The following is a 15,321-nucleotide window of genomic DNA, read 5'->3' as shown; positions in this document are numbered from 1 at the left end:
GCCACACATGCATATTACAAACTCGTTACGGGCTCGTTTACACGCGCACTGCTCGCTCCACACACAACCCCTTTCTGATGCTCCTAATGTTTCTTCCCCACCATGGCTGCTTCTGCTTGGCACTAGGGAGACCTTTACTTGATAAGGCAGGCCTGGTGACATCTGCAGGAAGAGGAGCAAGGGGCACAGCTGCAGCAGTTGGGTGCAGGCCTTGGGGATGGGGATGAGGAGGGAACGTCCTGTCCTTCACCCGTGCTCCGTGCTCAGGGCAGCACTGCTTGCTGTCCTCTCTGCTGCATGAGCACCCTCTGCTGTCCTCGCAGCCTGTGCAAAATAGAAATCCTGTGTGGTAGCACAAGGCTCCTGGGACCACTCTACCCTTGTCTTATTGGCTTTGGTGGCAGCAGCAGTAGCCTTCTCCCCTTGTTCTCTCCTTCCTGATCATGATCAGCCCCTTCTAGTCAAGGCTCCAGCTGTGATTTTGCTTAGTGCCACCTTTATGACCAGGCAGTGGGGTGAGGATGTGCCCTGGCTCAGAGAGGGCCAGGATATGCCCTGTCTTGTGGGGAGCTGGGGCTGCTGAAAGTGCAATGGAGACCAAAGAACCAGAAGCTGATGCTTAATGGCTGGAACTTGGCAGGGTTTATATGCCTGAGTTTGTAGATGGTTTTATGTGGTGTATTGCCTTGATTGCTCCCTCCCTCTGCACATGCCTGTGCCGCATCTTCAGGCACCTAGTTGACAGAGATGGCTTTGCCAGTAACAAGGTACCCTCCTCAAATGTGTCTTTTGGGGGCAGACATGCTTTTTCAGGCATGTGAGCATGTGTAAATGGATCATTTGCATTACTGTGGAGCTAAAGATTCCAGTTCCCATACGTGTGCTGTGTCCCCACAGCATAGGCAGTTTCCCACCTTGTCCCTTCATACTAATTGGGACAGCTAGTGCGGGGACTGCACACCTCAGTTTTGGTTTAACATTTCTCTCTTATGGGGGAGATAGAGTTTTCCACTCAACTTTCTCCTTGCTTTGTCCTTAACTCCTGATGCTTGTGGGAAGATGTGATGTCTGGAGATGCACCAACAGTGAGTGGTCCTTGCTCATGGCAGGGCTGGGTGGATGGGGGGTGGCTGTTTCTGCACACTCCAAGGACTGCCTTCCAAAAGGCAATCACTGCCACCCTGTGACCTGTGCAAACGTGCAGATAGGACTTACTCCTCTGAGCCCTTCTAATGACTCTGAGACATCCCAGCATGTCTCATGCTCTCTTGTGTCATACCAGAAATATGCTGTAAAGACTAAAGGGCCTCAGATGTAGGAAAAACAAACCAACCGACAGCAACCCGACAAAACCCAAACAGCTGCTCTCCTCCATCAAGAGAAAAAAACCCATCAATATTGCCTCCCCCCCCAAAAAAAACCCACCCAAACCCCGAAACACATCTAGTCACAGAGACAAATATATACCACATTAATAAGTGCTACAACTTGCCTGTTTTGCAGGAAAGGTCGTGTAGTCCAGGAGACAAGTCAGGTGGGCCACTGTACTGGCTTCTAACAAAACCTCCTTGTCCAGGAGACAGTCAGAGGGTCAGTGTAGCAGTTCTAGGCAGAGGTAGGTGGTCTGGGTGCATGGTGGGCCCCGTCAGCCCTCAGTCCTGCAGGTCTCTGCTACATCACCACAGCAACCCGAGCTGCTCAGTGGTAGGGTTGGGTAGGGAGCATCAGCTGAAGTTCCCACAGCAGCTAAAGCATCACTGCTGCCACTGCCTGCCCAGCTGGGAGGTTTTTCTGTTGACAGGGACACAGCAATTAACAGGTTAGTTACAGGAGAGTAATGTGAGAGTAAACAAAGCTTAAGAGGGCCTAAACCTACTTCAAGCTACCCCAGCATCCTAGCTAACAGGATCCACTCTGTGTCTGGCAGAGTGAGCTGCGAGAGCTGGGGCAGGTCAAGGGGCTTCAGCATCTTTCACCTCTCCAAATGTGACCTGCTATGGCTGGAGAGGCAGGTGGCAGAGCTGAGCATCTCCCCTCAGAAGCCTGAAGCCATTTGCCAGCCTGTTGGGGTTTGCATGAGACGCTGTTCCCTTCTTGCCAGGAAACTTGGTTTGTGTCCTATGAGCCCTGTCCCAGCGCTTGCCTAGCTGCCCTCCATCACTCTGCTCAGCCCATGTGTGGGCAGCCAGCCTTGCTGGGGTGCTGCATTTGCAAGAGCAGTATGTGGGGTTTGTGAGGGTTTGGGGTGTTTCAGTGCCTGTGGGGATGGTCTTTAGTCAGTCCCTTATGGCTTCTGACACTGCCTGGGGCTCGGGCATTTCCCCAGCTCCTCCCCAACATGCTGTTTTCTTCGAGCAGGATCACAGTGCAGAGCAGAGACTTTGTAGAGCAAACAAGCAAGTACACAGTGTTTCAAAGCTGCCTGCTGCCCCTCTTCTGTGCCTAATCTGTGCTAGTGATTGCATCCAGCAGCTGAAAATAAGCTCTTGGGCTAAAGGGACGTGGAGAGGGGGAACTGCCAAGCAGGACTATTTATATTGGGTGAGTCAGGCCTGAGTTCAGCCAGACATGGGAGCTGGAAGCCAGAGGCAACCTGTGAAGGGCAAAGCCTTGGTGAAGACATTCTTGCTTACAGCAGCTCGTTTACTGTAAGGTTCAGCCTTGTCCTTTGCTGCCTGTGATGGACTGCACCTTCTCCTTCAGCTCTGCCACGCAGCACTTGCCACAGCGGGATGAGGAGCAGCTGCAGCAGTGGAAGTGCTCTCGGCCCTGGTACCATGGTGCTGAGCACAGCCCGAGCCCAGGGGACCAGGGGAGAACAAGGAGCCCAGCTGGGCAGGGGAGTCTGAGCAGGCGCTTGGAGCCGCTGGAGTGCCGGGATCTGCTTGTGCAGAACGCCCTCTTCACTGGGGACCTGGAGATGCTGCAGAAGTACTTCACCAGGGATTCAGCCATCAATCTCATCATTGAGGCCAGGGGTGCTGAGCTGCGCTGGACTAGCAGGAAACGTGGTGGGTGTGCAAAGCTGGGACATGGGGGAAGTGCCCAGGATGGGCAACAGAGCACAGGCACCTGAGAGGAGTCCCCAGTGGTGGAGACAAGGTGGTAGAAGAGGGACTTGGGAAGAAAGGCTTTTGGATGAGGAAGGAGGGTGCCAATGCTGTAGAACAAATGGTAGAAGGCTGGTTGAAGGTGGCCAGAGGCAGATCTACTGGGAAGTGATGAGAACAGGGCCCTTAGAAGGGCTGCTGGAGAGAAACAATATCAGGACTTTTGAGACTGAGGAAATAGCTGTGACATATGTGTGAGCTGGAGAGAGTGCTTGGGTAAGAAGGTATCAGGTGGCATAAGGATGCTCTTCCTGCCTTGTATCTTAAGTTGGGTCTGTTACTCTGGTCCACAAGGAACCAGAGGCTACGACGTACTTTGGGAACAGCAGAGAGTTCTTAGTAGTGCCCTTTGGGCAGCCCTTAGCCCATATCCTGAGGAAGAGGCATGGCTGTGCTTCAGCCTTGTAGGCAGTTGCTTGGGAACCAAGCTACAATTGCTCCCTATCTCCCTGCTGCTTCCTGCTGCTGTGGTGAAATACAGGTGTGCAGCAGAGCCCTGGGGGATCCTGCTCTGAACATCGGCTTGGAGCAGCTGCAGGGGATGATGAGTGAGGGCCAACAGGAACCAGCAGGGAACAAAAATCTTTGGTGTTTCCCTTTCTTTGACATGTGGAATTTGCACCCTACAAGCTGATGTGCTGAAGCATTGTGGAAGAGCACTTGTCCTTGCTGTTGTCTGTTAATGACATGGTGCAGGCAGACTCCTAGAACTGAGGACAGGGAGTGTCAGGGGTGGAGGGGCCACAGTTGCACCATTCTTTTCCACAGAGGTTTGTGGCAAAAGCCTCCCTTGTGCTGGAATGGAAGAACTGTTGCTGGGCACTTTCCAGAGATGTGGGTTCTTCTCAAGCATCGTGGCACAAAGCTGTAGAGCACATGAGGAGAGCTTGACTGTGCCAAGCATTTTGTGGGGATCCACGCTGGCAAGAGGCAAACAGGGTGGGCTTGAAGGTGCAAGTGCTGCTACTTGCGGGTGGGGAAGATTATTTACTGAGATCCTGGATCTGCACAAGCAAGCTTTTGAATTGCTACAGTTTACTTAGGAATAAATACGCAAAAGGTGTTAACCCTTTGTGTAGCTGAGACCACTTGTCAGAGAAATGAGTGTGTTTTAACTGCTGCCTTTTGCTGGGCTGGCAGGCACTTGGACAGCATTCTGTTTGTAAAGATTGTGCCCTGAAGAGAAGAGCTGATGTAAAATGACATCACAAAGAAAAGTTCTCACCAACAAAATTTCAAGACGTGAAAAACTCAAACAAGATCATTCCTCAAGCAGAGACCAAAACTGTACTGCCAAATTTGTCAGATAAGGGTATAGAACAAAGACCAAAGCAGACTTTCAGGCTACCTCAGGCTTTGGTTGTGTCTCACTGGCTTGCAGGGACTGTTTCTTAAAACCTTAAAAATACCTTCTGGTGACTTGGTCTTTCCCAAGTGTGTTGTTACTGTGTGGTGTTACTGACAGTCATGCAGCCCTTTGCCTCCCTGGAGATGCTTTTGTGGCTGGGCACCTCAGGCTCTCGTGGGATGCCTGCATATATCTTTGGGGGAATCAGGGATCCCATCAGGTGAGACAGTGTGCCAGGAGCCTCCCTCATTTTACCCTTTCATGCACTACTTTTTAGCTAGACAAGGTGGTGGATTCTGCACAGAGAGAGATTGCTGGAGACTACCAGGATGGAACTTGGGTCATTAATTTTCATTACCAAGAAGGGTCAAGTTCCCCATCTCACACCCTTCTCTGGTACCCCAGGTAATTGTTGTTTGGTGAGCTGCTCGTGTCACTTGTTTTCAGTTGCGTGATCTGAATATTTCCATGACACAAATTTAAACTAAACACTGGGAGTGTTCCATAGGTTTTGATGAGGTCTTTAGAACACGTGGCCTGAACAAAATGCCTACAGTGCTGATGAGCTGTGAGCAAAGTGTGCAGCTCTGTCACCAAAGTAGGGGCAGGATGCGTTAATACAATTGAGTGGGGACAGTGGCATCTCACATGAAAGGCATCTCACATCCCTGGGGACAGGGAAAAGTGGCATCTCACATGAAAGGACAGCAGTGAAGAACCCCAAGTGAGGGGACTGCCAGAGGATGGGAAAGGGAGCACTAGAACCACACACAGGAGCTCTCTGCAAGGCTGAATTTCAAGGAAAAGTAGGAAGGGGTCTAAAGGATAATTACCTTCTATATTTTTACTTGTAATGCACTGTTTCCCATCCTTGTACCTGATTTCTACCTGTCCTTTGGCTTTAAGCTTTGATTCAACAGAACTTTCCTGTGGTTTGTGTAGAAACCTGTGTAGTGCCAAGGGCTCAAGTGGAACTAGCAAATGGGTGTGCAGTGCTGGAGATGTGCAAGGAGCTGGGAAAAAGTGGGCTGCTGGTGTTGGGGGGCAGCAGGGTTGTGCTGCTGTGGTCTGGGCAGCACTGGGGTGACAGCGGGCAAGCTGGGCGCAACGCTCCTTCCCTCACTGCTTACTTCAAGGTGTCCTGTCTCTGTTCCTACCCTTGGGGCTGCTTTGCACCCCTGCCCTGCCCAGGGTCTTCCCCTTCACAGCCAGTGCCTGCAGACACTGCTGCCTGAGAGGAGTAACCTTTCAGCCCCTTGGCTCAAACTCTTGGTCACAAGGTTTCCCAGAATAGAGCAGCTGAGAACTGAGCCACAGGCAGCCAAGGCCAAGCCGTGCTGGGCTGTGTCCCCCCACCCCACACAGCCCTTCTGCCAGAGCACCGGGCACTGCTGGGGCTGCATCCACAGTGCAGGCTCGGGGAGGCAGCGGCAGGTCCTGCCCTGGTTCCTGGAGAGCATCTGACTGCTGCATCATGGGCAGTGTCACGGGCAGAGGAGAGGAGAGTCGGGAGCCCATCTACACACGGAGGGTGGATGGCCCTGCCCTGGCCTACTGGCAGGCTCTGCTCACGGGGCAGCAGGGCACTGTGGCCGAGATCCTCAGCAATCCCCAGAACAACCTGGGTCCCAACACTGTGTTTGACACCAGTGACCTGGAAGAGTGGAAAAACTACCGCTTCAACATCCGCCGGCTGAGTACGCAGGGGCAGGGCAGGGGCAGACAACGGGGCTGGGCTGAGCAGAGGCTCGGAGCCCCTTGCTCCTGCTGCAGGGCATTGCTGTTTCCAGGATGCTGTGTCACGGGTGCTGTTTGGGTTACAGAGTGGGGTGGGAGTGAGAGCACTGGGATGTGGTTGGGTTCCTCTGTGCTGCTTGTGGGAGAAGTGTGCATGTTGTGCCTGGGAGCATGAGTTGCGACCAGAGCACCTGCACCTTCTAGCAGGGGCTGGGCAAATGCTCAGAAGCTGCTTGGATTCCTTCACTGGGCAAATAAGATTCAGTCTGCAGGTTGTGCTCTTGTGACCAGCCCTGTAGCTTGGCTCTATGTGCTTGTTCTGTCTGTGTGCAGCCTGCGCTGGGCTGCTGGTTCTCTCTGTGAGTTGTGCTGGGCAAAGAATTGCCACAGCCCTGTGGCAATTGCGATGGTCCTTGGGATGGGTCAGTTTGAACCTGGCCTTGGAAAACACAGTTGAGCATATGCTGCTTCCACAAGAAAGCGGTGAGAAGGAAGTAGTGTTGAACGTGTCACATGGTCTGGGACGTGGTCCTCCAGCCCAGGCTGGATGAGCAGCAAGAAGCATGATTTAAGAAGACACCTTTTCCTGTAACAGCCACAGCCTGTGTGTCAGCAGACTGCACCAGCTCAGCAATGGTTCCTGCGGGGTCAGCATCCTGGAGTGTTGGCAGGTTTCAGTCCCTTGCTCTCTCTGAAGCCCTAGATGTCCATCTCTGCTGGAGCTTGATTGTCTGCGTGGTCCTCGGGGCTTGTGTGAGTCTCCTGTGCTGCTCCAGCACCTCTTTGTTTTACTGCTTGGTTTCTCACACCTGTGGTGCTCCATGCATGGTGCTCTTCCTAGGCACCTTTCAGTCCTGTGCCACCAGCCTGCCATCTGCTCTGCTCCCATCCATAGAAGCCCTGTGCTGCTCGTCTGAGCTGCAGGTGAAACAACACCCCTTCCAGGAACAGTGTCTGCCCCAAGCCTGCCTCATGAGCTCCCTGTCAGCATGGCTGTGCAGGCTGGGAGACATCCCCAGACCTGTCCCTTTGGCAGGCCACTTAAAAGGCAGAGACAGGCAGGTCCTCGAGAGAAAAGCTGAGTTTCTTGAGGGAGGGTGTCCATCGGACGCCCCAGCAAAGGGGCAGGTCAGGGCCCAGGGCTTTTGTGCACTGAGCCAGGATGTGGCTCCCTGACCTCTCCTTCCCTGCAGGACTCTGGTCTCTGAGCTATGAGCAGGAGCTGACCACGCCGCTGCACATCACGGCCAGCCGTGGCTACACGGGCTGTCTGCGGCTGCTACTGCTCAGGGGAGCCACCGTCAACTTCGCCCCGGGTGGCACAACCGCGCTGCACGAGGCCTGTGCAGCTGCCAGCGCCGCCTGTGCCCGCCTGCTGCTCGCCTTTGGCGCTGACCCCGAGGCCGTCTCACAGGATGGCCACAGGCCCCTACATCTCTGCAAGAGCCCGGACTCCATTGAGTGAGTTCTGCCGAGGGCACGGTGGGCCTCTCTCCCCCTTGGCCCTACCCCGTCTAGAAGAGGTCCCAGCCCATGGCTGCTGGTGGCTGCAGCGACGGCCGCTGCGTGGGGCAGCCTCGCGGCCTGTGCCTGGAGCAGGGTCCCCTCTGAAGCCCAGCCCTGAGGGCTGCAAGCTCTGCTCCCCAGCTGCTGCAGCTGGGCTTGGTGAGGAGGCCAGGCAGGCGCAGGGCAGGTGGGGCTGTGGGAGCAGGCCCTGGGCGTGCTGACACTATTAAAGATCTGGGAGGAGTTAGCCAGAATTAGGATGAGCTCTGATCACCAGTCATCCTGGCTTAAAACCACCCCTCTGGGGCATGGGCAGCCGGGATTTTGGGAATCTTGGGCAAAGTGAAAGCTGTGGGATGGTACAGACACGGTGGGGGGTGGGAGGCAGGGTAGGAGCTGGAGCATAGCGCCCATCAGTGAGTCCTCTTGGCCCACCTAGGTGTGTGCAGGAGCTGCTGCAGCACGGTGCCAGTGTGAAGAGTCGGACAGAGGAGGAAGGCGACACGGCGCTGCATGTAGCAGCACGACATGGCCTGACAGACCACGTCCAGCTGCTGCTGCGCCATGGGGCAGAGCTGGAAGCCGAGAACGAGGAGGGGCAGACACCACTGAACGCTGCCTGTGCACAGCCCCATCAGCCCCAGGACATGGACCGCTACTACCGAGTGTGCCAGATGCTGGTGGAGAGTGGTGCCAGTGTCAACACTGCGGACAGGGACCGGCAGCGCCCGCTCCACCTGGCCTGCAAGAATGCCAACGCTCGCGTGGCAGAGTTATTACTGACCCAGGGTGCAAACGTCAACATCATGAGCTACAGTGGCAACACGGCGCTGCACAACATCCTGCAAGCAGCTGCCTACAAGCTGGAGCACCAGCCAGAGCTTGTGGTGCAAGTCCTGCTCAACCACGGCGCCATACGCATCTGGCCCGGCTCCCTCCTCAAGGTGAGGGGCTCTCAGCTGGACTGGAGTGTGGCAGGAAGGGAAAAGTCTGTGAACATCAGGGCCTCAGGGAGAGACAGCAAGGTTATTCCTGTCACAGCAGGGCTTGTTCTGTGCCAGCCAGCTTGCTGTCCTGCCCATCTCTTCCCAGGGGCTGGGGGAGGGGGGAACTGGCACTACTGGTAAGGGACTCCCTGAAGTTTTCTCCTGGGGTGTACTCTATAGGACTCTCCTGCTTCTGTCTGCTGAGCTGTGTGGACACTACTTACCTAGTTTCCATAATCACTTGCCCCGGGAAGCATTGGCTCTTTTCCTCTCAGGGGATGTGTCTCGTCTTTGGGGCATCACCCCCCAGCTTGTGCTGTCTCTGCAAGATGCCAGCAAACAAAGGGTTAATCTCCCATCTTAATTCCTGAGCAATGCAATAATTACCCAGCCCGGAGATCAGCAGATTGCTCTCCCCTTTGGGAAAATACAGGAAAATCAACAATTAACACTAATTAATCTCTTATTAACGCCAGATAATGAGGATCACTGGTAGAGCCTGAATAGGCTCTGACAGCTTCTGCTGTCCCAGGCCACGGGGAGTGGGACAGGGGGTCTCCTCTGTGCAGCTCTGGGAGGGCTGGGGGAGCGCTGGGGGGCTGCACTATGGGGGAGATGCAGGGCACCAGTGTGGCACCCCCATGGACATGGGCATGGCAAACGGGGCAGCTTCCTGCAGCTCTGCCTGGCAGTCACCTTGGGCACGGGGCTGAAGCACGAGGACAGTGTGTCTCTGCAGCCCTGTGCCCAATGGGCACAGGACACCCCTGAGAGCCCTACTGCTGCTCAGTGGAGTCATGGTGGGCCTTAGTCCTGCTGCACCCAAAATGAGCAGCCCTATCAGAGTGTTGGTTACTTATGAGCTCCTTCCAGCAGTGAGGCCGAGGGAAGTCTCAGTCCCAGCTGTGCCCATTGTCCCCCGTGCCCAGGCAAAGGCTGCATGGGTCCAGCTGTGCTGGGTGCAGCCCTCTTGGGGCTCGGCTTGGGGCCCTTCTTTGTGGGAGCATTGCACTGGCATTGCCCACCGTGAGGCTCATCCCCTGGGGCAGCGCTGGGAAGGACAGCAGCTCCCAGGGCTCAGGAGGGCTGCACTCAGCAGCTCTGCAGGAGGTGGAGGTGGGGCTGGCAATTGTCACAGCTCTCTCCCTGGCACAGGTGCTGCGGCACTGCCACAGCTGCCCACGCGCCATCGAGGCCCTGATCAACAGCTACGACCGTGTGCATGTCTCTGAGGACTGGGCAGAAGCGGTGCCCACGGAGGTGGTGCAGGTGAGGGGAGCATGCTGCTGGGTGACTGCAGAGGGGTGCAGGGGAGGGGAGCACACTGCTGCGTGCTGAGTTTGCTGCTGGGTGACTGCAGAGGGGTGCAGGGGAGGTGTGGGGCTGAAGGAGGCTGAGGCAGGGAGATTTGCCAGGCAGAGGGGCAGTGCTGTTGGGGGACAGGAGGGATGCACCACATGACTAACATAAAGGGATGTCTACCTCTGCTGCTGGGGTGGTATCTTCAGCTCTATCTGCCTCTGGTCCTCTCTCCTCTCTCTGTAGAAATACCCACGTTTCTACCAGTCACTCTTCTCTCTGGGGCAAAGACCTCGCTCCTTGCAGCACCTGGCTCGCTGCACTCTCAGGACCTTCCTGGAGGGCCGGTTGCTGACGGTTCTGTCTGAGCTGCACCTGCCAAAGGCCTTGCACCATTTCCTGCTGCTCAGCTTTGAGGACGTTCTCTACTGAGGGCTGTGGTTCCAGTCCTGCTGTGCCCTCCTGTGCCACCCCTGCTGCTGCAGTCTGTGCCTTCCCAGCTACCACCTTCCCTCGCACACTCCTCCAGGCCACAGCAGCCCCATGTGCCCATCCCAGCCACCCTTGTGCTCTGCCTCATTCATCTACTGTGGAGTGTTCTGTTTACCCATACTAACCAGGATTCACTAAGAAAAGCAAGATACGGGGATTAGGGCATTCTGTGAGTCAAGGAGCAAATACATGGTAGCGATCACGTGAGTTGTAGGACATCAGCGTCCCTGTGCCAGCTCCACAAACTCTAACCTGAGTGGGGCAGCTCTGGGGCCCCAGGCATTTGTTGGGATCCTGTCTATAGTCAAGTTGTTTACAGTTTGTACCCAAAGGCATTTGGAATAAAGCCTGGTCTTTCTCTATACTTACCAGGGTACAGCAGGAATGTGTTTACATGTCACATGCTGTCAGGAATCCACTGTGGCAGCCTGTGTGGGGGTACTCCTATTGCAGTACAGGGAAGGTGTAGCTCCATAAGGCTTAACAATGGGCAGAGAGGTGAGGTGGTGGCCTGAGGTGACGTGCCAGGACTATCTGCAAAAGAGGGATGATGAGAGGAGAGGAGTCAGAGCTGTTAAAACACCTGGATAATGGCTGTGTTCTTAGAGCAGATCAGCAGTGCATCTCCCTTATCCCAGTGCAGGAGCCCAGTCTGGAGTCACCGCTGCCTGCTGCTCATGTCTGACCAGGGGGATCTGCTTATGGCATCATATCCTGTTGTTTCATTCACAAACTCTAATCACCATTTTAGAATGATCATTTTTAGCCAGATCGTGTTTGATAGAGGAGGAGCAGAAGAAGGAGGGTCTGTCCCTTTTGGTGGCAGCACAGGCTGGGATTACCTCAGCCTGAGCAGAGCTTTCCTATGATGCCAGCCTGCAGAGCAGCACATGTGGGGCTAATCTACCAGTCCTCCTTCTTTCCAGCACTGTATGGCTGCAATAACATATGTTCAGTAACTCAGCCACTAAGATAATAGTACCTTAAGGACAGGGAGGGATTGAATTTAATGGTTTGCCTTCATTTGTAAATGTTTCTTGCAGCTGTGAACTCGATGCCTCAGGTCTTCCTGGTTACTTCTGCAGGTTCTGAAGTCTGCTATGTGTTTGGGTGATGAGGGCAGCTCAGGTTAGAAGAGGTGAAGCTTCTGTCTTGCCTCTGCTTACAGCAGCACATGGTGCCACTGCACACACCGTGCCACTGCACCATGTGCTGCTCCTCTTGGGAAAAGGTGCCTTGGCACAGGCAGGCACTTGTTCTGGGTGAATGTCCAGGGCTCCTTTCAGAGCTGCCAGGGGTGCAGGCAGGGCATCCCAGCCTAAGTGGGAGGGCTGGGGTCAGGCAGGTGGCTGAGAGGGGTGAGCCAGACCAGGGCACAAATCTTCACAGACTGGATTTCATCTCTGTTCCCACTTAAATGGAAAGGGCAGGATTCCATTGTGTGTAAGGATATTGCCTGAGTAACCATTTTCAAGGACTATGGGGCTAGTAGGAAAGGAGATCGTTTACAGGTTGACTGATTTAACTGGTGGGGAGGGAACCAACCCAACCCACCAGAAAAGCTTTTGGGCACTCAAGGCCTTTTTCAGAACTGAAACAATCAGAAAAGTTCAAGCTAAGTGCAGGCTGAGAACAGATGCTCTGAGATTAACTCAGTTATGCTAATAGATTAGCAATTGATTTTTAAAAGCAGTTACAAGGCTGGGTGTTCCAGAGCACATTTTGGCAGCATAACGAGCCATGCTGCTTTTTCTCAGGTTTCTAAATGAGAAATTTCTAATGCAGCATTGAATATACTTGCTGGGACAGGAGAGGTGCAGCTTCCCTGGATGTGAGGGCTATGGGCTATGAGGAAGCATGTGAGACTGTTAGCACAGGGGCGCATGGTTCCGAGGTGTTTTTATCAACTGTCAGGGGCAGCTGCTGATTGCCACCATGTCCCAGCTTCACTGGGAATGTCTCGTGGGCTGTCCAGATTATGTGCTCAGCAAAAAACAATACATCTCCCTTTTACACACAAGTTTCCATCCTAGCTGCAGCCACTGGCCCTTGCTCTGATGCTCTCTGTGCAGTCAGAGCATTGCCTGTTCCTAGTATCCCTTTTCTTTCACTAAAAGATCAGCTGCACCAGTGTCTCCCTGGAGGCTTCCCGGCCTCCAGTGCCTGTGACTGATGTTGCCTGTTCCTCATTGAAAAGCATGACATGCCACAATGGCTGGACTGGCAGCTCCCAGTGGTAGTAAGAGAAGGGTACAAAGACAAAGCAAGCATAGGAGACCCCTTCCCTAGGATGTCCATCCCCACCTCTGAGCCCTGTAAGTTGCATTTTAGGTGGTTTTGAGTCAAAAGGGCATCTTAGTACTTAACACTCGTAGAACTTTTCCTTTCCACAAACGTGACCAGTCACTTTTGGGAACTGTATGTGTTTGAGCTGGCAAGCACTGCTCAGAAATAACCAGGACATCCCTGTGTTAAGCAGCATTCTCTTCAGCATAAATGCAAAATACAGCCCTGAAGCAGCTACTAGGAAGAAAATTAACTCTAACCCAGCTGAAACCAGGACACTTACTTGGGCTGGAATTCCATTCATCTGTGTCATTCCCTGCAGGGAAGCTGTGAGCAGCCCTCAGCCACAGCACAGGCCTTCCCTGTCCCTTTGCTGGTCCTAGTGCATCACTGGGAGATGGACTACAGCTGTGCACGATATTCAAACCATGGCCGTGCCATGGTTGTGTAAGAGTTATCCTTAGCTGTGTAGCTGAGACCCACACAAATGCCCCACATGTTTGACTTAGCTTGGTTATTGATGCAGTCGAGGAGGAGAGCCTTGGTAGCAATGCCCTCCCAGTCAGCATCCACCCCAGTCATTTCAGCAGCAGTTGGGTTTTCTCCCTAATAGCATTTAACATTGATATGTGAATAGAGTACAACTAGGAAGCCATCTGTCCAGTGGCTTTATAGAATGTCTTCTCAGTTACCCAGCTCTTTCAGCTCTGTTAATACTGATCACACTGACTGCAGCATACAGGTCATTCTTATTAGAACGTTGTGTAGAACTAAGTCAAATGACTTACAGGACTCTAAGCAAGCCCCATCTATCTAGTTAAGGTCCTATCAAACTTGTAGGCTTACCAAAAAATCCCCAATAAAATCATTTGAAAGTACCTCTTTCAAACACTAATAATTTGAATAGCATTAATTTAGGTTTTTAGTTTTCACTAATTTACCCAGGATATCCTTTGGCTGCCTGTTTGTGATTGCTTGGGATGCATGCTGCACTAACTGCTCTGGAGCTTCTTGGATATCCATGTGAACACATTTAAATACTGCCAAGACATTGGACTTTTTTTCCCTCTCCCCAGTCATCTGAAGTTCCCCAGTGTGCCATGATTTGTTAGAAATAAAAAACCCTGCAATGGTTCAGTGAACTCATTAGCCAATTAAATACCCCTGGACATAAGTCATGCTCCTGCAGACTATAAAAGTTGTTACTTAGCTTGTTTTCAGCATCTTCGTTAATTACTGATGGAACAGAAAATATTTAATCATCGCTGTAAAAATATTTATGTTTCAATGTTTCTGTCTGAAATATTTGTATTTATCCGTTCTTGTTTCAAATAGCAGAAATATTTATGGAGTTCTCAGTTTTGTGATGTATGTTTCCACCCTGAAACCTGGGGCGGGAGCTCAGCGACTGCAGATCTTTGGATTCTGTGCTGCTGGAGCATCCTGCTCTGTGGGCTGACAGAGTGAGATGCTGGAGAGGGCTCAGAGAAGAGCCAGGAGTGAGCTTTGGATTGCCAGTGATTGCTGGCAGTGGAAACTTCAGAGGCGTGGTGGTTGGACACACACCATAGTTGATCCTTGAAGCCCTGGCTGCAGTTGTAGGCACCTGTTCTTCAGTCCTGGATGTACAGGGCAGGAAGGGTTGGCTGCACTCCTCCATGGAGCACCCTGAGCTAAACACACCCTCCATCACCATGCTGGCACGCAGTGCTGGTCCTCAGCTGCTCCTCCTCTGCAGGCTGCAGAGTTTTGTTCAGCATTGCCACTTCTGAGTGGCACTTGGAGGTAAAACTAGATCTAATGGCAGCAAATTGAAGATGGGCAAACACGTTGGAAATGAGACACATTGTTAATAGCTCAGGTGATTAATCTATTGGTTAATTGCATCTTAGAATAGCTTTTCCTGGTGGATGAAGATTTCTCATCTCTGTCTCTTTTAAAAATCACCAGAAGATCTGCCCTAGCCCAAACCACAATTCATCCTGCATGGTTCTTAACCCAAGTCCCATCTGCTTACTTACAGCTCTGTGATCCACCCTTCCGCACTGCTCTCTGCCTGTCCCTTGCCACCTCTGAAACTGTGTTTGGCTCCAGGGTAAGGAAGCAGTTCCCTATTTCCCTCAACAGTGCTGCTCACTCCTTTGAAATGTCACTGTTGTCTCTCACTCCCCCTTAGTTGCCTTCACTTTGTAACTACTGGTTGGTACTGGCTCCATCAGCTTCCTCCCTGCTGCCTGTGCTGATTTCTGAAAAAGACGTTCTGAAATAAATGGTGACGCTCTTTATAACTGTACTTAAGTATTTGCTCTTACTCTGTTTCTCTCACAAGTCTCAGCTTTGAGCCTTCAGCCATTTGGAAGCACTGAGCAGGTTTCACGCTGTGGCTGGCAGAAAGCCCTTCGTGTCAGCCTGGGAGAGTGAGCTGTCTTCAGATCAGGGACACCCACCTTGGGACCTGCTTCCAGGCACTCCCTAGACTGCAGAGGGCACAGAGGAGTGCACAGGGTGTACAAAGGTAATGCTGGCTTTGTGTAAGGCTCATGAAAAAGGTAGGTAT

The 15,321-nt window shown here is 52.9% G+C and overlaps 1 protein-coding gene across 1 annotated transcript; it reads left to right on the top strand.

Moving 5' to 3' along the window:
- The first annotated feature begins 2,680 nt into the window (after positions 1-2,680).
- ASB10 (ankyrin repeat and SOCS box containing 10) lies at positions 2,681-10,418 on the top strand. The gene is made up of 5 exons (XM_061997272.1): positions 2,681-3,011; positions 7,389-7,656; positions 8,141-8,645; positions 9,843-9,956; positions 10,233-10,418. The coding sequence occupies exons 1-5, from the start codon at positions 2,681-2,683 to the stop codon at positions 10,416-10,418; spliced, it is 1,404 nt and encodes a 467-aa protein (XP_061853256.1).
- Positions 10,419-15,321: the final 4,903 nt, after the last annotated feature.

Source organism: Colius striatus, chromosome 5 (assembly GCF_028858725.1).
Source record: "Colius striatus isolate bColStr4 chromosome 5, bColStr4.1.hap1, whole genome shotgun sequence".
NCBI classification, from domain to species: domain Eukaryota; kingdom Metazoa; phylum Chordata; class Aves; order Coliiformes; family Coliidae; genus Colius; species Colius striatus.
Note: the sequence above shows the minus strand (reverse complement) of the source record. Positions and strands in the feature narration are given on the sequence as shown.